At 43.6% G+C, this 27194-nt stretch overlaps 1 protein-coding gene across 3 annotated transcripts in view; it reads right to left on the bottom strand.

The window, feature by feature from the left end:
* DUS4L (dihydrouridine synthase 4 like) overlaps positions 1-27194 on the bottom strand; it is a 75344-nt gene that overhangs the window by 7514 nt on the left and 40636 nt on the right. For all 3 annotated transcript variants that reach the window (XM_034766737.1, XM_034766718.1, XM_034766727.1), the window contains 4 exons: positions 23310-23410; positions 20441-20591; positions 15477-15612; positions 7366-7477 (listed from right to left, as the gene is read on the bottom strand). In XM_034766737.1, the coding sequence (XP_034622628.1) occupies positions 7366-7477; positions 15477-15612; positions 20441-20591; positions 23310-23410 (500 nt within the window). The remainder of the gene's footprint in view (positions 1-7365; positions 7478-15476; positions 15613-20440; positions 20592-23309; positions 23411-27194) is intronic.

Here is a 27194-nt window from a genome sequence, read left to right as displayed (position 1 = left end):
GGCCGAACTAATTCCCCACAAGACATCTTCCTGAGTTTAGTGAGGCAGTGTGGTTCCCCACCACCCTGGAGAGAGACGAGCCCTGGCTAACCTCTCTACATGTGATGGAAAACGTGGGCACGATCCCTCAAACCCTGTGAGAAGCAGTCTGGGGGAGGGAACGTACCCCAGAAAGAGCCATGGATATGGACAAACTTATCAAGCTCCTGACCAAGAGCCAGGAGTGACAGCAAGCGGCCCAGCTCCAGCAGCAGCTCATCCAGCAGCTGGGAGCACAGCAAGAGCACCTGGGGGTTCAGAACCAGGAACAGCAGCGACAATGCCTGCAGCAGCTGGCAACAACACTGCCGCACCCCGCGGAGCCCCAGCCAGGGGACACGGCTGGGTCACCCCGCATCACTGCGGCAGTGAGGCTGACCAGGATGGGATGCAGTGATGACCCGGAGCCACTTTTGAAAGAGCAGCGCTGGTTGCAGGGTGGCCCCTGACCAATGAGCCTCTCTCTTGACCCCGTACTTAACCAGGACAGCCCAAACTGTGAAATATTGGAACGGCCTTCCGAGGGAAACGGTGGGGGCGACGGACCTGTCTGGTTTTAAGATTAAGTTGGATAAGTTTATGGAGGGAATGGTTTAATGGTAAAACATAGTAGCCGAGGAAAACTAAGCAATGGTACATGAATAGCATAATGGCCAACAAGGGTCAGGCTAGAGACTCTTGCCTATATGCTCGGGGTATTACTGATCGCCATATTTGGGGTCGGGAAAGAATTTTCCTCCAGGGTAGATTGGCTGAGCCTCTGGAGGTTTTTCGCCTTCCTCCACAGCATGGGGCAGGGATCACTAGCAGGAGGGTCTCAGCCGATTGAAGTCACTAAAACACAGGATTGGGGACTTCAATGGCAGAGTCCAGGGAAGGGTCTTGCGGCCTGCAGCATGCAGGGGGTCAGACCAGATGATCATAATGGTCCCTTCTGACCTTAAAGTCTATGAGTCTATGAGTCTAAACAGCATACAGAGGGCTGTCTACAGAGGATGCAAGGGACTATAGCCAGGTAAAGGCAGCAATCCTGGACGCCTTGGACGTCAGCCCAGAAACCTTTTGGCAGTGGTTCTGGAGCCAGACCTACCCCACAGTCACCAGACCTTGGTTGGTGGCCCAAGAGCTGAAGGAAGTGTGCAAGCGGTGGCTACAGCCAGAGAGGAGGACCGCGGACGAGATCACGGAACAAATATTTTAGAACAGTTCATACACATCCTCCCAGCGTGAGGAAGGGCCTGGGTGCTTCGCCATCGGCCAGCGACGCTAGCTGCCACCACAGCATTGATGGAAGACTGCCTCACGGCTGAAATGTCAGTGCAGCCAGTTACCAGACTCCAAAACCCCAGGGCCAGAGCGCCCTAACCCCGAAAAGAAAGGGGGCACTCAGACTGAAGTGTGGAGTCTCCCACGTGGGCAAGAGGCTCGCTCAGGGTTTCAGGCCAGATGCCCCGAACTCCCACCTTGACAAGGATCCACGGCCCAAGTGCCGAGTTTCCCGAGGACCATCGGAATCCCCCCAGGGACCCGATGGGAGCCCCCACTTGGGGTGGTCGCCCAGAACTTGGGTCCTGTTTTTTATGCAGTAAATATGGACATTTGCAGCATGACTGCACTGAGACTGAATGCAGCTTCAGCCACATCTGTATGGGAGAGACCTGGGCCCGGCTGCCACAGGTCCCCAAGATCATGGTTCCAGTAGTTGTCAGGGACCACTCAACCCTGGCCCTGATCGATTTGGGCTGTGGCCAGATGCTAATCTGTCAAACCTTGGGCCCCGGGCCAACCCCCACCTGGGGACGATCTGGCTGCAATGCATCCACAGCGACATGCGGCTCTACCCCAGTGCCCGGATCCCGCCAACGGTGGCTGGGGTCACACGACGGATGATAGTCTGCCTGGCACCTTGAATAGCCTACCCAGTGATCCTGGGGAATAACTGACTGGCATTTGAGGAGATCCTCCTCTTGACCCCTGCACTGCAAGGACATTACCCCGAGGTCCAACTGCAGGAGGAGGACCTGGACCCCGAAGGAGCGAGGAACCCGTGGGACCCCCCGCCTGGGCCGGCAGTCAAACCCTGACTTAACACCGACTTTTGCCACGATCAAAGAGTAGATCCTGCCTTTAGTTGGGCCTACAGATTGACTCACATCGTGCAAATCAGTGGCCCTGTTTCGAGCTATGCCATGACAGTCTTTACTGGGTGGAACGGGATCCCCGCACAGAAGAACCACTGACCCAGCTGCTGGTGCCTCGGTGCCACCGCCGAGCAGTAATAAAGCTTGCACATGACATCCTTGCCGCAGGGCACTTGAGCCATGAAAAGACCCTCGCCCGGATTTTGACGCGGTTCTTCTGGCCGACGTTCACCAGGAGATGAGAAACAATTGTTGCTCCTGTCTGGAGTGCCAATTAGTGGCTCCCCCACAGGTACCCGAAGCCCCTTTGGTTCAAATGCCCACAGCGGAGATGCCATTTGAACGGGTGGCCATGGACCTGGTGGGCCCGCTCCCGAGAAGTACCGCGGGATTCCAGTATGTGTTGGTCATAGTTGATTATGCCACCAGTTTTCCCGAGGCCATGCCATTGAGGAGCACAACCGCCCGAACCATCGCCAGTGAACTAGTGAAGGTCTTTGCTCGAGTGGGCTTGCCCCAGGAAATCCTAACGGACCAGGGCACCAACTTCATCTCCTGGCTGTTGCAGCAGGTACGTGAGCTCCTGGGAGTTAAACAGTTACGCACCTCAGTCTACCACCCACAGACTGACGGGCTGGTGGAACAATTCAATCAGACCCTGAAGGAAATGCTGTGCAAGTTCCCCTCAGAGGAGCTACGCCGGTGGGACCAGCTACTCCTGCCCTTACCGCTGGCAATCCACGAGGTACCCCAATCATCAACAAAATTTTCCCCGTTCGAGCTACTATATGGCTGTCGCCCGTAGGGCCTATTACACTTAATGCGGAAGACATGGGAGCAGTTTCCATCGCCAACCCAGGGACTCCTGAAGTACGTTCTCCAGCTCCAGGAGAACCTCGCTCAGGCCGGAGCACACGAAAACTTAAAAGCCGTGCAGGAAGCCCAGGCATGAACCTATAACCAGGAAGCGTGGATCTGTGCCTTTGAGCCCAGTGATCGGATCCTGCTCCTCCTACCGTCGAGTGAATCGAAGCTGCTGGTCCGTTGGCAGGGACGCTATGAGGTGGTCCAGAAGGTGGGGCCCATCACCTCTGAGGTCCCCCAGCCTGACCGGCACAAGACAACCCAGCGATATCACGTGAATCTATTGAAACCACGGCGAAAGCGGGAGGGCCTATTAACCCTTACCTGCCAGAACCAGAGTTGGGTCCCCATGCGTCCCTGATAGAGGACCCCGCAGGCCCCCAGCTGGGCGACACGCTCACAGAGGAGCGGCGAAAGCAAGCCCAATGTCTCCTGCAGGCTTTCTGGAGAACCTTTACAGGCCTACCCGGTTACATGACCCTGATCCATCATGCCATCCAGACCAAGCCGAGGAAGGTAATCTGGGAGACGACCAGGCCCCTGCTGCACCGAATGCGGTAGGAGGTCAAGGAGGAAGTACAGGCCATGCTAGCCCTAGGAGTCATCGAGCCGTTGCAGAGTGAGTGGCGCAGTCTGGTGGTCTTGGTACCCAAGCCCGATAGAACACGGCGCTTCTGTATAGACTTCCGGCAGGTAACACCATCTTGAGGTTTGATGCATATCCTATGCTCCATGTGGATGAACTGCTTGGCCGCCTAGGCCCATTTCATCACCACCCTCGACCTCAGTAAGGGGTACTGGCAGATCCCGCTCGACCCCATCTCTAAGGAGAAGACGGCGTTCGCCTGCCCCGCACCAGCTACCTGGAGGAGGTGCCGAGCCTGCCCCTTGCCAGCTATCCCGAGGAACCCATGGTGCTGGACCCCCCGAGGACACCACCCTGACCCAGGTACCTCAAGAGAGGGAGTCTGGAAGTAGCCCGGGGGCAGCCAACCCTAGTCTGGCTGCAGCACTTCAGAACCCATGTCAGTGTGTTGCAGCCATGATCCAGGATTGACAATTTGAAAGTAGAAGGCAGCTTGGGTGAAAGTGATCATGAAATCAGAGTTTGCAATTCTAAGGAAGGGTAGAAGGGAGTACAGCAAAATAGAGACAATAGATTTCAGGAAGGTGGATTTTGGTAAGCTGAGAGAGCTGATAGGTAAGGTCCCATGGGAATCAAGACTGAGGGGAAAAACAACTGAGGAGAGTTGGCAGTTTTTCAAAGGGACACTATTAAGGGCCCAAAAGCAAGGTATTCCACTGGTTAGGAAAGATAGAAAATGTGGCAAAAGACCACCTTGGCTTAACCATGAGATCTTGCATGATCTAAAAAATAAAAAGGAGTCATATAAAAAATGGAAACTAGGACAGATTACAAAGGATGAATATAGGCAAACAACACAGGAATGCAAATCAATCTGATAGCTTTCTTTGATAGGATAACGAGTCTTGTGGATAAGGGAGAAGCTGTGGATGTGGTATACCTAGTGTGACAGGGTCAGGCCAGATGGCTACAGGAGAGTGATAGAAGGCAGATATATTAGCCTCAGATTAAGAAGGTCTCTTTTCCCTGGATAAGGTAACAGGGAAAGTTCCTGATTGTTCTGGAACTTTCTGGAAATAATTAAGGCAGACAGGCTGATTAGAACACCTGCAGCCAATCCAGAAGCTGCTAGAATCAATTAGGGCAGGCTAATCAGGGCACCTGGGTTTAAAAAGGAGCTCACTTCAGCTTGTGGTGTGGGTGTAAGAAGCTGGGAGTGAGAGGACGTGCTTCTGGAGGTCTGAGGAGTATAAGCATTAACAGACACCAAGAAGACGGTCCTGTGGTGAGGATAAAGAAGGTGTTGGGAGGAGGCCACGGGGAAATAGCCCAGGGAATTGTAGCTGTTGTGCAGCTGTTCCAGGAGGTACTCTAGACAGCTGCAGTCCAAAGGGCCTTGGACTGGAACCCGGAGCAGAGGGCGGGACCGGGTTCCCCCCAAAACCTCCCAATTGACCTGGACTGTGGGTTCTACCAGAGGGGAAGGTCTCTGGGCTGTTCCCCAACCCACATGGAGAACCTCTGAGGCAAGAAAAATCCGCCAATAAGCGCAGAACCCACCAAGATAGAGAAGGAACTTTGTCACACTAGACTTTAGTAAGGCATTTGATACGGTCTCGCATGATATTCTTATCGATAAACTAGGCAAATACAATTTAGATGGGGCTACTATAAGGTGGGTGCATAACTGGCTGGATAAACAGTACCCAGAGTGTTGTTATTAATGGTTCCCAATCCTGCTGGAAAGACATAACAAGTGGGGTTCCACCGGGGTCTGTTTTGGGACCGGATCTGTTCAATATCTTCATTAAACAACTTAGATATTGGCATAGAAAGTACGCTTATTAAGTTTGCAGATGATACCAAACTGGGAGGGATTGCAACTGCTTTGGAGGACAAGGTCATAATTCAAAATGATCTGGACAAACTGGAGAAATGGTCTGAGGTAAACAGGATGAAGTTTAACAAAGACAAATGCAAAGTGCTCCACTTAGGAAGGAACAATCAGTTTCACACATAGAGAATGGGAAGAGAGACTGTCTAGGAAGGAGTATGGCAGAAAGGGATCTAGGGGTTATAGTGGACCACAAGCTAAATATGAGTCAACAGTGTGATGCTTTTGCAAAAAAAGCAAACATGATTCTGGGATGTATTAACAGGTGCGTTGTGAGCAAGACACGAGAAGTCATTCTTCCGCTCTACTCTGCACTGGTTAGGCCTCGGATGGAATATTGTGTCCAGTTCTGGGCACCGCATTTCAAGAAAGATGTGGAAAAATTGGAGAGGGTCCAGAGAAGAACAACAAGAATGATTAGAGGTCTTGAGAACATGACCTATGAAGGAAGGCTGAAAGAATTGGGTTTGTTTAGTTTGGAAAAGAGAAGACAGAGGGGACATGATAGCAGTTTTCGGTTATCTAAAAGGGTGTCATAAGGAGGAGGGAGAAAACTTGTTTATCTTAGCCTCTAAGGATAGAACAAGAAGCAATGGGTTTAAACTGCAGCAAGGGAGGTCTAGGTTGGACATTAGGAAAAAGTTCCTAACTGTCAGGGTGGTTAAACACTGAAATAAATTGCCTAGGGAGGTTGTGGAATCTCCATCTCTGGAGATATTTAAGAGTAGGTTAGATAAATGTCTATCAGGGATGGTCTAGACAGTATTTGGTCCTGCCATGAGGGCAGGGGACTGAACTCGATGACCTCTCAAGGTCCCTTCCAGTCCTAGAATCTAGGAATCCCCACTGACTCAGCAGCAGGTCTTCTGCTGCTGCTAGGGCCCCGGGCTGGGACACAGTGGAGTGGGAGGGCCTGCGTCCCCCCTGCCACCCAACTCGCGGGTGGCATTCTTCCCCTTTCCCAGGTCCTTTTGAGCCAAGGGCCTGGGCTTGCTGTTATATACTGTTGTTGCTCAGCCCCTGCCTGAGGGCCTGAGCGCCTGACTCACTATTGCCCCGCCCTGACCTAGGGCCTGGGCTTACTGTGTTTAGTTCTACCCTCACAAAGGCTGCAGAGAGACTCCCACGGCCGAACTAATTGCCCACAAGAGTTTAGTGAGGTGGTGTGGTTCCCTGCCGCCCGGAAAGAGACGAGCCCCAGCTGACCTCTCTACAAATATCAACTTCTGTCATTACTGTCTAACCCCTCCATAATTTCCTGCAAGTGAAAATTTAAATTGATAACAAAAAAATGCTTTAAAATTATCAATATTATCCACCAAAATTTTTAAAAAAGTAAAAATCGCAATTCTGCCAAGCCTAGTTATATATTACAAGACATAAAAGGTTCTTGGTACCTGTAAATTGCATTCTTATACAGTATAACACTCTGATATCAAGACCTACCCCACTGAATTAAAACAGCTCAAGGTTATAATTCTAGTGCCTTAGTTACATTACAATTGTTTACAACATACAACTTTGCATAACACGTTTACTGTAAGACAAAGTGACATTGACTGTACCTGAAATACTGGGCCAAAAGCACCTGCTTACAAAGGTCTCAAATTCCATTTAAGTAAGTGGAGTTCACCTGACCTACACCAGGGATTATTTGATCAAGTGAACTTAAATTTTTTTTTAAAGGAAATAAAATCAAAATTACTCGAATATATAAATATGATGAATCTGATATTTTTGTTAGGACAATTCTTAGACTATTGAATTTAAGGACCAAGCTTTCAGGCATAGAAAGCCAAGTCATTCTCATTAAAAAGAAAGCAATTAAAAAAAAAAGTTACCATTTGAAGTTTTCTTTAATTCCGCTTTCAGTTTTTCTGTTTCTTTCCTCAGTTTTTTATTGTGTTCTTCTAGAGCCAGTTCATTTTCACACTTCCCTTTTTCATTCAACGCCTAGCCAAACAAAAATAAAATAAAATTGTGAGTTTAGTTAGTATTAGTTTAAATTACTGCTAGATAGTAATACAAATGACCAAACAACATTGGCCCTGATCCTACAATGTGCTGGATGTCTTCAAGTCCCACTGATGTCAAAAGGAAGCTATAAAAGATTAGCACCTCTGGGGGAAAAAACAAAACAAAAAAAACCCCAAACAGAAGCATCCATAAATATAGTCATAACATTTAAGGTTGAAAGGGACCATTAGGACTGTCTATTATAACATCCTGCATAACATAGGCCAAAGAACTTTACCCAATAATTTCAGCATCAAACCCACAGTGTGTCTAAACTATAGCATCTCTTTGAAAATAAGAGATCCAGTCTTGATTTAAAGACTGCAAGTGATAGAGAATCTATCACATCTCTTGGTAAGCAGCTCCAATGGTTAGCTACCTGCACGGTTAAATTGTGCTTTATTTCTACTCTGAATTTGTGCAGGGGTAGCTTCCAAACATTGGATCTCATCATTCCTTTTTCTGCCAGATAAAATAAGCATCTATTATCAGAAATCTCTTCTCCTGCTAATACTTGTAGTTTGTGATCAAGTCATCACTTAACCTTTTATATTAATAAGATATTTAGGTACTTAAATACAACTTTATCTTCTTTCCAGAAATGTGAAGCACCTGGAAGTCCACACAAAAGCTGTAGTAGGCACTAAATAAAAGTGATGTACCTACTGTACTGGCTATTATAAATCTTTATATTTCAAGCAATTAAATAACTGTTGTGCCTTAATTATAAAATGATAAAATACCCAGGATTAGTCACTGTTTCTTGTGACTTTTTCCTCATTTCTCCTACAACTTCCTTTCCCATGCGCCTACTCCTCCCTCTCCAGTATTCTCCCTTCAAAGAAATTCAGTCGTCCTCTCATCTGACCTCCCACATCAAGCACATGAATGTGAACTGTCCCATTTAAGGAGAGCAGGGGAAGAGGCAAGCTTTCAGGTGAAGAAAAGGAACAACACATTTTCTTGTGCAGAGCAACAGAGGATGGAGGAGATAGGATACTGGACATACAAATCATTCAAAAAGTAAAGAGGTAGATACAAGAGTCAAGTACATAGGAAAAAGAGCTGAACTCATGAGATCAAATGAGATTGCTCAGAGTATTCAGGAGAAAGAGCCCTTGATAAAAATCTTGTGACATCATCCAAGATGAGTGAAAGAGGAGCTACCAAATAAAATGTTGAAGGAGTAGTCAGTAATGTTAGAGGTGGTATGTTTGATTATGGATTTGTCACCTCTAACCTGGGCCCCTTATACTCCACCACACAATTTCAGAGGAAGTGTCCTTCAGTTCTGTGGCAGTGTTCATTAGGTTAATTTGTTTTTTCATAATTTATTGCTGAGGAAGGTTACTCCCAATATGGTTGGGTGTTTAAGGTTTCTGTGGGGACAGTACCCAGCTGAGATAAATAAATACAAAGTACCCAGCTGAGTGAATAAAGCTCCATCCTTCTCTGGTTAACAGTGGGACCCTGGGAGGTCAGAGCTGGGCTGTAGAGAGAGCACTGTGTCCCACAGAGGCTATACTAGTGAGCTGGGGCACTGGCATAACTCTGTTTCTCCTCGACTGTGAAGTGTGTCCATATGCAGAGAGTCTGACCAATACATACATATGCTTCCAGGGCTGGACAAAAGAATAGGCAACTATAGGCCCATACCTATGGACCCAGCTCCTGAAAGCATTTGGCTATATCAGAATCTCAACTTTCAGTAAAAAAAGGGGTTTTTTTTAGCCCTCATGGTTGTAGAGGTAACCCAAATCTGTACACAAACACCAGCTCTGAGTGTAGAATTGCCCATTTTTTCCTCAATTGAATGTTAATTCAATCCCCTCCCCCTGCCAATTCCTGCAAGCTACCTCAGCAGAGGACTGTGTGTGTGACAGGAGGGGAAGACAGCAGCAGGCCTGGCCCACTGAAGTAGATACATCCTGGCTGCTAATGTAAGTATTTGGGCCACCCTTGCTTTTCTGGGGGCAAGAGAGTGATCCCAAATGCTGCAACTGCTATTCTCCAGAAGAGGGGGGGGCCCTGATGCCATTCCTGCCAGGCTAAGAAAGGGACTCCATGATTCTGCTCTCATCTCTCTGTGGGAGCAGTGGGCCTTATTCCACCACCACTTCAAGTGGGGGGTGGGGCTTTAGTGCAGGGGCAGAGCCATTGGGAACCTCCTGTCATTGTGTGCCCAGGGACCCAGACTATCTTAAACCAGGTCCACTACACTTTGCATCCCAAGCGGGATGGAGCTCTCCCTAGCACCTGCAACCGACCAACGTGGCCCTTGGCTGCCACTGTTCTCCCCTCAGGGGACACACCTCTAGAGATATGCAAGGAAGATCCTGATGAGCCAGGAGAGCTACTCTGCTTTCTGACTCTGTTATCTGCAAGGGGGAGAATGTGTGTCCCCTTTGTAGCGAAAGCAGCACAGAAAGAGGAAGATGAAGCTGCAGCCACAACACAGCAGGACAGAAAATACAAGATGTCAGGCATCTGGCTAGAGCAAAATGGCAGATTTCCCAGCCAAAACAGGGGAGTCTATGGTAGTCTGGCAAAATGCAAAATTCCATGAACACAGAATCATGGACTATACAAAGACTGTTCTTTCTATTGATCTTATTTCCTTACAAGACACCTACCCAAATTACCAATAAATTTGTATATCCTTTCTAGTACATATTGATCTTAAAGTTTGTTCACATACGTAAGAGTTACCAAAAACAGTTATGGTTCCTGGCTCCACAAGCTGTTACTGCCTACTTACATTGAAGGTATGCTTGAATACATCTCTAGATAACTATTTTGACAATGTGTTTTATTGACCAGAATCTCAGTTGTGAAACAAAACTGCCAAAGTTTGTATTTTTGACTTCTTGCTTAACTTTTTCCTACAGAGATCCAATAGTTAGTGCCAGGCAAAATTCCTTATGTTACACAACACTGATGAAATACATTAATGTTCCTTCCTTAACAATACCATGTATTGAACCAGCCAAAGGATTACTTCAAATGGCAAATTTTAAACCTTTTGTTTCTACTTTCCCTAAAACAGTATATTTTTTGAAAAGTTTAAATTGTAAGTGTATAAACAAATTAGCTAATCCCCAGCTAACAGCCATAATGAAAGTAGCTAGCAGGCCAATAGCTAATATAATACTAGATGTTTGTGTAACTGATTATATGATATGGTAGATTAAAAATCCCATTTAAACTAAAACTGATTTTTATTTTTTCTTACTTTTTTTAGTTAAATTGAAAACAGGTCTCTTTAAAAAATAAACATACTGACAATTAAAATTTGAAATTAATCATTTATGTGAAGGCCTAAACTCCTTATAATGAATTAAAATCATTTAGGGTACGTCTTCACTTACCGGAGGGTCCGGCGGCAGGCAATCGATGTTCTGGGATCGATTTATCGCGTCTGGTTAAGACGCGATAAATCGATCCCGGAAGTGCTCGCCGTCGACGCCGGTACTCCAGCTCGCCAAGAGGAGTACGCGGCATCGACGGGGGAGCCTTCCTGCCGCGTCTGGACCCGCGGTAAGTTCGGACTAAGGTACTTCGAATTCAGCTACGTTATTAACGTAGCTGAATTTGCGTACCTTAGTCCGAAGTGGGGGCTTAGTGGGGACCAGGCCTTAGATTAAATACTAAAAAAATAAAATTAAGCAATTTGTATTTGCTGCCAAGCTTTAAAGAAAGTCAAACCACTGAACTGGTGGAAGTCACTGGCTAAGCAATTTGGAACCACAGTCTACTGATGCACTAAGCCAGCTTTTGATAGCAGTGGCCTCTTCTGCAAGTGCAGAGAGACCATATTCCTCGTTTCAGTTTATTCAGAACTAGTTCAGTTCAATGATTAGTTCATTCAGAGTTAGGAAACCAACTGGGAGCTGAAAAAGCATGAAACTTCTTTTCCTCTTCCAATCTATGAATGAAAACTAAACATGAGAGGATGAGATTTACAAGTTCTATAACTCTGAAAGACATGGTGAACAGAATTAATCAGTTAAATTTACTAACTACAGATATTTCCTTTGTTTAATAAATTAGTTTGAAAGGCAAACCATGTTTTGATACATTAAAAAAATAGTGCATCCAGCATATTTAAGGTAGATTTAATAAAATAATTAAATGCTGTTTTTGTGCATTTTAATCAATTTTGAACTTCCATCCAAATAGAGCTCAACACAAATCACAAAAATTCATCTAGTAAAGAATAAATGCATAAATCAAGAATCTGAATATAAGTTAAGCTATATAATTGCTTAAATAAATGTGTATTGCTAGCAAAAAGAAACATCAAATTTAGTGTAAAGGCTATCTTTAGTTGCACATCAACATGTTACCAACCAACGAGAATCAACTTTGTTAGGAAAAGAACTAAAAAGTACGATTAAAACGAGCAAAACACGATTAAAATTGATTATTTAAATCATTATTAAAATCTGTGATTTAAATCCTTTGATTTAATCAATTCATGCTATTACATGAGCCTCATTCAAGCAAAGTGTTGGGCAACCTTGGAAGTCGATAAGGACGATAAGGCCACTGCGGAGAAACCAAATTAATCCTTTGCATTGGTCTTCACGGCTGAGGAGGTGAGGGAGATTCCTAAACATGAGCCATTCTTTTAAGGTACAAATCTGAGGAACTGTCCCAGATTGAGGTGTCATTAGAGGAGGTTTCAGAACAAATTGATAAACTAAACAGTAGTAAGTCAACAGGACTGGATGGTATTCACCCAAGAGTTTTGAAGGAACTCAAATGTGAAATTGCAGAACTACTAACTGTGGAAGTAACCTAATTGCTCCAGACGCGATCCCGGCAATTAGAGGCCTGTAAGCCTCACTTCAGGACTGGGCAAACTGTTTGAAACTATAGTAAAGAACAAAATTGTCAGATACGTAGATGAACAGAATTTGTTGGGGAAGAGTCAACATGGTTTTTGTAAAGGGAAATCATGCCTCACCGATCTACAACAATTCTTTGAGGGGGTCAACAAGCATGTGGACAAGGGGGATCCAGTGGATATAGTGTATTTAGATTTTCAGAAAGCCTTTGACAGGGTCCCTCACCAAAGGCTCTTAAGCAAAGTAAGCTGTCATGGGATAAGAGGGAAGTTCCTCTCATGGATTGGTAACTGCTTAAAAGATAGGAAACAAAGGGTAGGAATAAATGGTCAGTTTTCAGAATGAAGAGCAGTAGGCAGTGGAGTCCTCCAGGGGTTTGTACTAGAACCAGTCCTATTCAACATATTCATAAATGATCTGGAAAAAGAGTAAACAGTCAGGTGATAAAATTTGCAGACGATACAAAACTACTCAAGATAGTTAAGTCCAAAGCAGACTGCGAAGAGCTACAAAAAGATCTGACAATACTGGGTAACTGGGCAACAAATTGGCAGATGAAATTCAATGTTGATAAATGCACAGTAATGCACATTGGAAAACATAATCCCAACTACACATAAAATGATGGGGTCTAAATTAGCTGTTACCACTCAAGAGAGATCTTGGAGTCATTGTGGATAGTTTTCTAAAAACGTCCACTCAATATGCAGTGGTAGTAAAAAAAGTTAACACAATGTTGGAAATCATTAAGAAAGGAATTGATAATAAGATAGAAAATATCATATTGCCCCTATATAAATCCATGGTACACCCACATCTTGAATACTGCATGCAGATGTAGTCGCCCCATCTCAAAAAAAGATATATTGGAATTGGAAAAGGTTCAGAAAAGGGCATCAAAAATTATTAGGGGTATGGAATGGCTGCCATATAAAGAGAGATTAAGAAAACTCGGACTTTTCAACTTGGAAAAGAGTCAACTAAGGAGGGATATGATAGAGGTCTATAAAATCATAACTGGTGTGGAGAAAGTAAATAAGGAAGTGTTATTTACTCTCTCATATAACACAAGAACTAGGGGTCACCAAATGAAATTAATAGGCAGCAGATTTAAAACAAACAAAAGGAAATATTTTTTTCCCCACACAAGGCAGTCAACCTGTGGAACTCCTTGCCAGAGGATGTTGTGAAGGCCAAGACTAGAACAGGGTTTAAAAAAAGTACTCGATAAGTTCATGTAGGATAGGTCCATCAACGGCTATTAGCCAGGATGGGCAGGGATGGTGTCCGTAGCCTCTGTTTGCCAGAATCTGGAAATGGGCGACAGAGGATGGATCACTTGATGATTACCTGTTCAATCCATCTGGGGCACCTGGAACTGGCCACTGCTGAAAGACGAGATACTGGGCTTGATGGACCAGAGGATACTTTGATCTGACCCAGTATGGCTGTTCTTATCAGTGAACAACAGTTTTCAAGAAGAGAGCTATATAAATGTGTGTTTCAAAAATCCTGTGCAGAAAGACATGTGAACTAGAGAGATCAATCACATCAGCCACTACTAAAATACAACCACCTCTGGGGCGATGTATACATTTGGTGTAACACCACAATGCATAGTAGTTTAAAAAAAAAAAAAAAAAAATCAGTAAAACACCCATACAAATTTAGTCAAATTCAACCACGGAAGAAATTTAAGTAGAGAGAATGTAACTGTCTAAATTGGAATTTGGCCAGATTAAGAGTAGAGGTTCTGCTACCAGTAAAGGTCCAAATACTCCTTTCATGATCACAAGTGGTCAGGACCTCCGTTCTCTAGTTTTGTGAAACATGTCACTTCCATCAACATAATAGTCCCTCTACCTCTAGCTCAATACTGACAGGAAATAATGCCATCTACTGAATCATCTACACCATTTCCTATAGCCTTAAATTGTTCCTTGGAGGTCTTCCATGCATTCCAATTCAGTTGAACCTATGATATCCTATAGAATCACAGTAATTAGATTTTTTTTAAATTAAAATCATAGGGGATGAAACTCATAGTTCCTGCATATCCCCCCTTGCACGTTGTTCGACAACAGTGGTGCGCAAACTCTTCAGTTGTACCCCCCGCTTACCAGTAAGGGCATCCGTCCATGCCCCCTTCCATTACAGCACAGCTAAGGCTTCCTCAGCAGCAGAACTTGGGCTGAAAGCAGAGCTGGGGGCAGAACTGGAGATGGGGTAGGAGCTGGGGCTTGAGATGGAGCTGGCCTGGGGACGGAGAGGGAATGAGGGCAGAGATGGTCTATGGGCGGAACTGCGCCTGAAGGCACAGTGGGGCTGAAAGCATGGTGATCCCTCCCTGGCACACGTGGGGGCTGGCCTGGGCCTCACTGTTTGCTCCCCACCCCAAACATTCATCTGTGTCCTCCTTGAGGGGCATGCCCCACAATTTGGGGACCACTGTTCTAGAAGCATGAGGTGGCAATCATGGTGGTAGGGTCAAACAGCTGCTGTAAACTGAATGGAAATCTTGAAACCTATGCAGCCCACCCCCCCCAGCTGGTATCAAAGTTGCAAGGGAGTATGGAGCACTTTCTCTGCTCAGACATTTTACTAACAGCCAGAGGAGGCACAAACATGCTCTGAACCCCTACACAAGCCTGTGGAGACTAAGGAGAGAGCACTTACCCAGGGAACGCATCACTGACTGAGATGGAAAGTTTTTGAGACAAAGAACCCTTGTTAATATTTTGGCATCATATGACCGAGCCATACAAATGATGGGTAGGTAGTGGGCTGAACTATGCAGAAGAATGGTTTTCATGTTAGGTCAACCCACCCAAAAAGCAGCTCCACAACTGAGAGGAGCCTTAAGAGACTACTTAACTGCAGTGTAAACTTTAGGGCTCGGGCTGGAGTCTGGGCTTTAGAGGACTGTAACCCCTTAGGCTGAGCCCCACGAGCATGAGTCAGTTGGCATGGGCCAGCCATGGGAGTCTAATTGCAGTGTAGACATACCCAATGGGTCTTACAGCTCAGACAGTTTTTGCTGTAATTATTTCCTTTTAAAAAGATAATTAAAAAGGCAATCAAAATACCTGTTGCAACTTTTCATTCTCCTCCATGTATTTTCTGGCAGCTTCATTAGTATTTGCTACTTGAATTTCCATAGCTACCTGAATTCCCAACTCTTTTGCCAACTGAGTAATAAGGGTGACAGTACGTCTCAGTACACTGAGGAAGAAACAGTGAGAATTTAAGCATTATTACTTTTTCTAATAGGATTCTTTGCTTTCTGTTAAGATTTATTTTAGATGTAAAGGTGAACAAAATACTTCTATAAATACATTTAAGAGAGACTGTTTAAGATCTTAAATTAATAGGACACATGCATAAGCTTAATGTTGACAAATAGTTAAAATTAGAACTTGAAAAGTGAAAAACCTTTCAGGACCTGAATTCCAGTTCTGAGTGTCACCTGTTCCAAAGGATAACATTACACATATTTAAAAAGTGGGGGAGGGACCTCCATTGCTTACAAGGTTGAAGGTGCTTGTACTGTTATTTAATGTCATAGGAGAAACAGAACCATGAACTCAAGATTCAGGTGCTAAGATATTATGGAAATAAACATGGTATAAGAACCTTTGTAGGAGGCAAGGGTAAAAGCACTTTTCAATTTCATTTTAAAATGTATTTGTAATTTTTGCATATTACTTTCTATGCATTCTATTGATGATTTTGGATCTAAAACATTTGTTTTGTATTAACAAGTAAATAAAATACAAAAACACACGTATACAAAAGTGTGACAAAGTCTGAGGGTTTTCATTTTATAGCGATGATTACTCCCAAGATATCCAAATATGACAGCTCCCCATAATTCTGACCAGGAACACACACCAATTTCACCTCCCAACCAATGCTTCAAGAGAACACTTGAGTCCAAGTGGTATAATTCAGGTTCTCAAAGATCCTCTTTATTCTGAACACACACAAACTTCCATTTCATTTTGATGCATCTTTCTCTCCTTACATTACCAGAGCCTTTCGGCAATACATTACTGGTTCAGTTAAAGCCCAAGGCAGCAGTGAGCGAAAATTATTTTTGTAAGATGGCTGCCTGGATTCACAAATCCAAGTGGTTGCCTCATCCTTGTTCTGGGGAGAAGCATTAACAGACCTGTTAACCTTCTAGGCCTGGTCTACACTACACAGTTAGGTCGACTGAAGACAGCTTACATCGATCTAGTGAAGTTTGTGTCTACACTACCACGTCCATTCTGCTGATGTAACTCGCCTGCTACATTGACTTAACTACTCCATCTCCGCAGGAGGCATAGTGCTTAAATCAATGTTATTAGGTCGACGAAGAGGCAGCGTAGACAGTGCCTTGCTTATGTCCACTTTATTGGCCTCCAGGAGGTATCCCACAATACTCCGCTGTGACTGCTCTGGTGAACGTTTTCAACTTTGTTGCTCAATAGCCAGGTACACAAGAAACAGCACCTCTCCTGTTAAAGCACCAAGAACTTTAGAATTCCATTTCCTGTCTGTTCAGCGTGAAGAGCTCACCAACCAAGTGGATCATGGCGATTCAACGTCCCAAACACACTCCAGCCCAGAGTACACAGGAGGTGGTGGATCTTATTGGTCTGTGTGAAGAAGAGTCTGTAGAGGTACAGCTCTGATCCAGCCGTAGAAATGTAGACACCTACGAAAAGACTGCAGGTGGCACAGGGGACCAGTCATTCTGGTTTTGCAGCACAGACATGCCACTTCTACAACGAGCTATATGTGATTCCCAGCGACGACCCCACAACCCCAAAGAGCAGCGTAGATACCTGAGGAGTCGGAGTCCCGGGCCACCACAGGCAACACTGAGGTGGTCTTGGACTAGGATAAGGAAAAGGAGAATGGGAGACAAGTGAGCAGGGGAACCATTCTCCAGAGAGCCAGGAGCTGTTTGAAACCCAGGAACAATCCAGCCAGTCTCAGAACAGCATTGTGGCCAAGTCTGATGCCGGGAAAGGCATCTCTGGTGAGTATGCAACTCCAACTAATATTTTGGGGTCATGTTCTTATACTCTGTTTAATTTTTTTTTTTAAATGATGAGGTACAGTGGCTATCTGCTGCTCAGTGGCTGCACCACCTAGGCAGAGGGAGCCCCATGGAAAAAGCGGTTTATGTGCAGAGGGATGGCCTGGGAATCCTCCATAGAGATCTCCAGGAAAGTTTCATGGAGGTACTCTACAATTTGTTGCAGAAGGTTTCTGGGGAGGGCTGCCTTATTTCTTCCACCATAGTAGGACAGTTTCCCACACCACTCCAATATTAATTCTGCTGGCATCATTGCAACATCTGTTCCCTTGCCGCCTCTACTACCATCAGGAGGGTGATATCAGCTAAGGTTACCTAGGGGAGACAGTGGCAGTTTTCATTTCAATTGCTCAGACTTCGAATAATAGAGCATGTGATTCCCCCCTTATGCTTTTTTCTGGGAGCTACTGGGAGGGGTCGCTGCTTTAGCTCCGTGGGGGGAGAGAGCAGCAAATGCAACGGCTCTCCCTGCAGTTCCCTGCTGCTTCTCCCCACGGATGCAGCTCCCCATTTGCCAGCTCCAGCAGCTGCAATGCAGAGAGGGGGCCTGGCGGCACCAGGTGACCAAGCAGGTCCAGCAAGCCCTGGCAAAAATCTGGGGACCACGTGACTATGTGCCCCTCTCCACACAATGCCCCTGGCTTCTGCTGAATAGGGAAGGGTGTCTCAGGCTTTCACCCCCGCAGTAGGTGCCTACTGGGGCCCAGGGCTTAGTACAGAGGCCAAGGACTGAATCATGGACGATTAACCATCCTTTCATCCTTAGATGTGGTCCCTCAAAGGCAGGGTAGAAGCAAGACAGGGGAATGAGACTGTGCTATTGTGACGTGTGTTATATCTGTTCTACAGGTTAAAATAAGAGTTTTCATTTAAAAAGAAAATATTTCAATCTATAGGGTTATCAATCTAGCAACAATTGTGGAAGCTTTCATAACCACCTTGGGGGAGGGTCTCTCACCCAAGATCTCTCTGAGGTACTGGTCTTTTTACCAGGACCTTCTCCGGACCCGGAAGCTCTGCAAAGAAGTGCATTGTGGCCGCTGTGGAGGGAGAAGAGGCAAGCTCTTCCTCAAGCCCCTGCTGCACAACTCTCATCTTCATGCATAGGTGAATATGGCTCCCCCGGTGCGCTGGAGGACCAGCTTGACTAATGTCCTCAGAATCAGACTTCCTGGAATGTGGTTGGTGGGACTGGTGGATCCAACAGTGCTTGCCCAGTGCATGGGGCTGTCCATCCCTTGTGTCCTCTAGATGCTTCAGGAGGTGAAGGCTGCTTTGCCTCCTGCCTCTCTTGCTTATCTCAAATGGGTGCTGTGAGAAGGTTCTCCATGCCCATCACTTTCCCAGGACTGTTCAGACCTCAAAAATTGGGCCTCTCCCTCACCTCCATGCCCCCTTGAGTAGGCTGAATGATATCCAGGCAATCCACCTCTGAACAGTGCCTCGAGAACAGCTTATGCTCCACACCATCCACTTCCTCACTATCATGTCTCACCTCAATACAATGTGGTCAGATCTTTTACCCCCTGCAGAGGGTGAGGTTCCCACTGCAGCAGCTTTTATTCCACCTTGATTCCATGATCCACTGAGGACATAATCTGGGGGCTCCTCCATGGAGCAGTGAGCACAGGTATTCTGCTGGCACAGTTCACGGAACCCAATATTTGTCCCCAGCGAGACCCTAGAGCATGCCTACTTCCACAGCACCAGGTTGCAGCCTCTTTTCTGGCTCCTCCACAACCTCCTGCTGAGATTCTGGCTGCACCTTTCTCCACATCTTTTCCTTTATTAATTCCCAAGTCTATGACCCAATGATGTAACAGGACCTTTTAGTCAACCTCCTACTGGCACTGGCCAAGAGACATACATCAGTCCAGGAAGAAGCAACTTGACAAAGAGGTTCTCTGTAACTGTGATGCCTACTTTTGGTACCTATTTGTCTCAGGTATTTGGGCAGAGTTCCTCTCGGTGGCATATGCCAACTCCTTTGACTGCTTTATTGAGTAGTGGGCACTGAGTAGAGGGTTCACGACTCAATGTCCCCAACTGTTGCCTTTGTTTTAAACCAAGGACACGCACTCCTGCTCTTTTCATTATTTGTCCCATGAAATTAGTTGATCCTTGGTCCTATGGCCCCCTCCCTTGATTGAGTGGGTGGGGTCTTTAATTCTAGGTAGGTTCTGCCCATCTTTCCTTAACATAAATGGGCTAGCTACTTTGTTAACACAAACATTCACTTAGAAATTTACACTGATCTGTTATTAGTTGCATAATCACTTAAACCTGCTGAAAAGGATATAGTGATTAGCCATCTCTCAAAAAGTGCTCAATAGCCAAGCATATGCTGTGGAGGCTGGGAATATTGCTCTTAAGGATCCACGCTCTTGCTGAGCTTCAGTGAAACAGTCAAGTTAGATTTGAGCCTAGGTTCTCAATACCAATATGCTCGCTACTAGGATTATTTTAATGGTGCTGTAACTTATTTACTGCAAATCTGCAGTTAAAAAAATACTCTTAACGGACAAATTCCAAGAAGGAAATCAACAGTTATAGAAGTCGGAGATGAAAAAACTAGGTTATCTAGTCCCATCTCACTGCAAGTCTAAGTTTGTTCCCTAAAATACATTTTCTATTATCCTATCTAGTATAGATTTAAAGTCTCAAAATTGGGCTCCTACAACTTCCCCATAGAAACACCTGCTGCCAAAAAACCTCCTGACTGAGATGTTTCTCCTAACAGTCACACCAAATTTTCCTTTTCTAGTTGTAGCTGTGTACATTACATTCAGTAATCCCTTTAGCATTTATACTATCTTAGCCAAGCGATCTATATTTATCTCTTTCAACCTTTTCTTATAAATTTGTCCATCCAGCTTCCTGATCTTTTTGTTACTGCCTTGTACAGTATTTATTGTATGAGAGACACTGTCCACAAATTGGAATAGCAAATTTTACACTTACAGCCAGAGAAACAGGGAGAATCCTGAGATGTAAAGGTTTCTTTGTGACCTAAAAAGTTTCATCTGAATATGATCATAGGCATTGGGGTTGATATTTGCAGCCTTTTCAGTCCCTTGTGCAGTTGAGTATTTCTTCACTTCTCTAATAGCATCTGAAAACAAAAACAAAAAAATTGTTTTGTCTTTTTTTTTTTTTTCCAATGTGTGTGTGTGTGTGTGTGTGGCACAGTGTATTAGGCGACTATATAAGACTGAGAACTCTAGAAATATATGCTGTCTCCTCAGTCCACAGAATGGGCAAATCCCTGTAGTGGCAGTACCAACTTCAACGGCCCTTGAAATGTGCCTGACCCACCTCAAGGAATCATTCTGGGGTGATTAGGTAGTTCAGTCACCATGCTATATCACTGTCCTCTGTCTAGATACAATAGTGCCAGCTATGATGGTGTCTTTTGACATATGTACCTACCCATTAGGAACTGGATCAAGGCAAAAAATCATTCCACAAACCTTATCAGAGACTCATCAGATGGTAATGACTTTTGACACCTTCAACTCAGACTAGATTCCAGTTGCTTAGCTAGCAGTGAGAAGACCAAAAGTAGATCTCCCTCCCATTCCCTAAGGATTTCTCTTGCTAAGTAGTGTTGCATATATGGTTTAAATTAAGATTTGATCAGACAGAAGCAATGTTTATATTTCCTTTACACTGTAACTATGAAAAAAGTATTTACTGGAACTCAATCAAACATAATGAAGTTTATTCACATTCACTAATGTATAAAAAAATCCTTTCAGATGAATTGTGCTATTGTAAATAGTGTCTAAATACAGTATGGGCGAAGTACATTATTTTACCATCTTTCCCTACAAAACTTTTTCTTAAGTGGCCAACAGCCTTGGCTGCAATCAGCAGCATCTGAAACTAAGACCTGGTCTATACTAGAAAATTAGATCGACCCAGCTCCGTCGCTCAGGGGTGTGAAAAATACACACCACTGAGTGATTTAGTTAAGCTGACCTAAATCCCCTTGTAGCCAGTGCTAGGTTGAGGAGGACTTCTTCCGTTGACCTAGCTACTGCCTAGAGGGGAGGTGGATTACTGATACCGATGGGAGATCCCTTCCCATCATCAGAGGTAGTGTCTACAGTAAATCATTGCAGTTGTGCTGATGTGGCATTTCAAGTGTACATAAGCATTAAGCCAGGTTGGGCTAAATTAATATTGGAATAGGAGACCTCCCGGGAGCACATAGACATTGTAGGGGATGATGTTGGCAATTCGGCAAGTCACATTCTTTCCTCCAATCCATTATTGAACCAGTTCCCCCATCATCATCATCATATGTGATGATTTACTGCTGGATTTGCCATATTTTGGAGACCAAACTTGGGGTCATCATAAAACCCACTTTTTGAAAGAGTAAGGTATTAATCCTAGTTTCCCAGATAGATTCCAAGCATCAAATTCTGGTTACCTAAAATATCACTTCAAGGTAAAGGTACCTTTCACTTCCTGTCCTAAACTCTGAAGTATCAATACTGTGTTATTAATCTACTGCTGCATTCCACCTTAGAGCAAAGCAACTGCATGTCACTACATACAAGCTTCCATTATAATAACCTTCTGTTTCTACATGCACATAACTTGTAAGAAGTTCTGCAGTTAAACTTCATACTGAATAGATCAAACAAATTTCCATCCTTTTATGTCATGGGAATGTTCAGGCCTTGCCTTAAGACAGCTGAATTATGGTTTCACAAGGATACCCCATATTTAATTTCAGCTCAAATCTGCTTTTCCTTAACAAAAAATGTTTGACCAGAATTCACTCACAATCTTTCCAGTTGGAGCTCCGGGAGGAAAATAAAAATCTACCACTTTTATATTTTCTTTTCCATTTTTTCTATTGTAGTGACATTCTCCATAATATTTAGCTAAGGTTTCTGGAGGTCTTCTAGAACAGGCACTTAAATATTATTTATATTTTAGATGTCTGTACTTGCATTACTACAAGTTAGTTTATTAAAAAGAACATTTTCCAGTCTAGTTTGCTTTTTGATATTTATGAAGTTTACTTCTTGCATTTCTTTCATTCACCATAGACAGTAAATCTAGTCAATTTCACTTTGTTTAAAGTAATTTAGAATTTAAATAACATTTTTCATCTCAAAGTATTTTACTAACTTATCTCCTCTCCTTCTCATGCAAAAGAAGCACTTCCATCACCAAAGACAGTACACCGTATGTTCATCAGCACACAGAAACCCTGCATAGTTATTTGTGACAGAAGTAAAATGAATTTAGCCAGGCAGATGTTACCCAAGCTCAAATTTCACTAGACTTCGATGCTATTCTAAGGTTCCAATGTTCTTTTCCCCCTCAAAACCAGCTGTGGCCAGCACCTCAGTTTTATGCCTCATCTGAGAAAAAGCACCTCCAATAGAACACTGCCTTTTCCCCATCGTTCTGGGGAATGTCAACCCACAGAAAGAGTGCCACCTACTGAAGCATCTTCCTACCAGCACTTAAGCATTCCTTGGAAATCTACCATCCAATTACTTACTTATCTTAATCATATTTGGCTTGTAATTTCTGATGGGATGGCAACAAGAAGTGGTCTGGCTGAAGTTCCATTTGTTCTCTTGCATCATCACAAGACTGTATTATTGTGTATGTGTTACTAAGTCTGCACACACAAGTTTAAATGCCCCCCCCTCCAAAAGAGTGTTTGAACTGAAATTTAAAGAATATCAAAAAGGTTTCTAGTCACGTTAAGTTCGTACTCTTCCTGTTTATCTATTGCCCATGGACCCCGTGTACCCTTTAAGAAATTTTCAACACACAAGATGAAAGATTTACTACTTACCAAGAAACAAAACAATCAGTAGAACGATTATTGTTAGGAATGCCTTATTCCAATAATTTGCTATTTTATTCCATAGTGGAATCATAAAGATCTTCTGCCATCTGTAAAATAACATTGTGTTAATCACCCAAACATTGAACATTAGAAGATAACCACCTTACACAAGAGTTTGTCAATACTTTTAATTCATAATAACCAATCAAGATCTAGTAACAACTCTTTCAACTGCAATATAATTTAATAGTGTTAAGCTAACTACAACTTTGCTTACAAGCCAATTTAACTTCTCTTCAACCAAAATAGAAAATGTTAGACAAACTGTGTTTATTCATATTGAAAAAAAATCTGTCACAATACTAGCTATTTTCCAACTGTACATTCTTTTGCCTATAAACTTAGCTTTAGTACTTGTATGCTCTACACCCATTACAGAATAGAGAACTTCAGGGGAAAATGCATAATCCATAGCGTGCCATTTAATTTTTAGCTACCTGCAAATAGCTTTTTCCTAACTCACTTGAAAAGACTATCTGTAAATCATAAAATCTTCACATTAAAATGAAGTAAACTGACAAAAAATAGTGGCTATAACTCACTATGCCAGAGTGATTCCTTTCCAGAGGGCATATCTTTTAACAATGGAAAAAAAAAAAAAAAAAAAAAGCTCTCCACCTCATTGAGCAATTCCCTACTACACTGGGCACCGTGTTCTTCCTTAAAAGTGAAGAGATGTATCCTACTCTTGGGCTTACATTTTAGGGGAGGGAGTTAACATCTCTGATCAAGAGTAAAGATATACACACTATGGAAGCCAGTCTCCAGAAAATGGAACCCCCCCGCAAAAACAAACAAACAAACAAACAAACAAAAAAAAACAGTGGTCTTGGATGATGAATGTCATTGCTTTGTTTTATTTAGTCATTCAACATTAATGGAAGATCTGCAAAAACTTCAGATTTGCAAAACAAAAAGTACAACAGAAGAAGTCTGGAATGTTTAAATGAACTGCAAACCAGTAAGAGAGAAACTGGAAGACAGAAGACCCTATTTTTTGCTGGTGTAAACTGGCATAGCTCTGATTTCAAGGGAGCTATGCCCCAATTTACACTACTACATTATTTGGCCCAAATCTACTAGTGGTTTATCATCTGAGAATTATTCAATGTTTGAGCCAGAAGGGTTTCATCAAAAAATAATTATGATCCACAAATATTTTTAAAATTTGTATTTTGTTAGGTTGTGTGTGTTCTGTTGGTTTGCAGCTTACTAAGGACTTGATCCAAATCCTGTTGAAAGTAATGGGAAGTCTCTTCATCAATCCTCAGATGAAGGATTAAAAAAATTGTGTGCAATATTATCCAAATAAATATCATATAAATATAACAAATTTCCATTATATGCAGAAGATGTTCAGAAATTGTGCTAATTTAAAACAATTGATTTAAGGCAGATTTGTGGTTCTTAAAGGAGAGAATCATAGAATCCTATGATTTGATCAGGGGGTTGGACTAGATGATCTCCTGAGGTCCCTTCCAACCCTGATATTCTATGATTTATTAGGAAGAAACTTCTATGACCAGTCAGGTCATTCCAGACATTTGATTCCTCAAAAGCAGCTGGTACTGACCACTGGTGGGACAGGAATTGGACGAGATGGACCACTGATCTGATCCAATATGGCAATTCCTCTGTTATGGGTCACTTGGCAGTGTGGTTCCATGTGTCCAGATATTTGTATTTTGGTATTTTTAATATACTCACCAGACAGGAAGTTTTGCTTATTATCAGAATTTTAATATCTGTCCATTAACCCAAATAAGCACAGTCACACAGGAGCGCTGCTTGAACAGACAAGTGAGGGCATGTCTTCACTAGCAATGTTAAAGCAGTGAGCTCTCCCAGCGCTGTAAAAAAACAAAACAAAAAAAACACCTCCACGAGGGGAGTAGCTACCAGCACTGGGAGCGCGGCTCCCGGCACTGGTGCACTGTCTACACTGGCACTTTACAGCGCTGAAACTTGCAGTGCTCAGCTCTGAGCAAAAAAGTTGCAGCGCTGTAAAGTGCCAGTGTAGACAAGGCCTGAGTAACTGAAACTTTCAAGAACAATAGGACCACTTCCTTGCTTCAACTGTACCTGCTTTAACTGCTGTGACAGACTCAGCTCACAAGACCATCTAGAAGTGCTTCGCTTGAAAGTGCTACAACTTGAAAGCCACTGCCTTAAGGTATTGTCACAAGTGCTAAATGTAGTCTTTGATCCAGCAAGATTACCACGACAGTTTTGTTAACAAGATAATTAAACATGTAATTTAAATCAAAAGGATTTTGTTCTTTCAGAATAACATTTTAAGAGACCTGAATGCTGTAAATCAACTTCAGAGCTAGCACAAAATAAACTGGACACTAGAAGAGCCCAATATATCCCATTATTATGGCACAAATGAGCCAGAGTATATCATCAAGCATCATGTTTAACATTTGAATGAATACTGGGACCTAGTAGTATTGTGGGTTAATGAATTATTCATCAACTGTGAAGACAATTGAAATCCTAGTTACAGCATAAATGAAACTGGGTTTAATGTTTTCATTGTAATTCACAGTGAATATCTGCATACATCATAAAACCAGATATTCTTATTCAACCTATAATGACACCCATACAGCAGCTTTCCTCTACAGATTATCACTATAGTTTAGTTTAACTTTCAGAATACCTTTTTCAGTTATGCACAGCTTTCCTAAATTTATTTGGGCTGAAATTCTCCATAGGCTGCTATGTCTCAGACCTATTAGACTCTCGGGCAGAGGTGGGAGAGAAGAAGTCCAGGACTGGTGGTACATATAGGCAACCATTTTAATGCATATGCCATAGGTTGTTAGGACATCCCTTTGGGATGAGGATGGGCCTCTCTCTCATCCCAGACATCCTTAACTGGCTGTAGACATTGCTGTAATACCAGTTTGGAGTGTGCGGTGCAACCCTCTGGCTGTAAGTCTTAAGGAGGAAGCTCTCCCTCCTCCTGCTTCTGGGCATAATAGCAGTCCAAAACAAAAGAGGTAAACAAAATAATCCTGCAAGTCACAAGACAGTCTGGGTTCACCCAACTGTTTTTTCAAAAGGCAAAAAGTCTCTACGAAGGGGGCTAGGTTCCTAACCTCCTAAGTGCCTCAGGGGCCCAGGCTGAGGGTCCTGCACTTTAAAAAAATAAAATAAAAATAAAAGCAAAGATGGCCTCTCCATCCCTCCAGAGGGTCCAGGCAACAAGTATTTTAGCTGCTCTCTCCTGTGACAGGCCTAAACCTGAGGAGTCAACTGTAAAATGAATTTCTGTGAAAAATAAGGAGTGAAGAGGATTGGCCCTCGGAACAACTGTTTTTTCAGGGTATTAAAAGTCTTTTAACAGTTGTCCTTCTGGTGGACTCTCTTTGGACTACCACCTTTTATTAGGTCCATCAGAGGGGCCCCCCGATAGTGGTAAAAGCCAGGGACAAATCACCCAGCTAGTTCAAGAAAGCATCTTACCTCTTTCTTTGTTTAGAGAACGGGATATGCTGACAATACCTGCACTATGATAATCAGTGGCTCAGGTTGGCTTCCTCCCTCATTATAACCCAAGTAACTAACTTCTTGATTGGCCATGAGCCCTCCCCCCTCAGCCAGCAACTGAAAAACAGCTCGTACTTGCTGCACATGATAGTCTCAGTTGTTGCTATAAATATTGTTCAAATGCAATGACATACTGCTGATGAGGTCTGAGAACCTTGTCCATTAAATGTTGCGGCTGCTCCATGCAAGCCAAAAAGCACTATCAGGAAGTGGAAGACCTTGAAGGGTATCAAGAAGGCTGTTTTTTCTTGTGATTCAGCAGCGAAGAGGATC

This window comes from Trachemys scripta, chromosome 1, assembly GCF_013100865.1.
Source record: "Trachemys scripta elegans isolate TJP31775 chromosome 1, CAS_Tse_1.0, whole genome shotgun sequence".
In the NCBI taxonomy this organism is placed as follows: domain Eukaryota; kingdom Metazoa; phylum Chordata; order Testudines; family Emydidae; genus Trachemys; species Trachemys scripta.
This window is presented reverse-complemented; position numbering and strand designations above follow the sequence as displayed.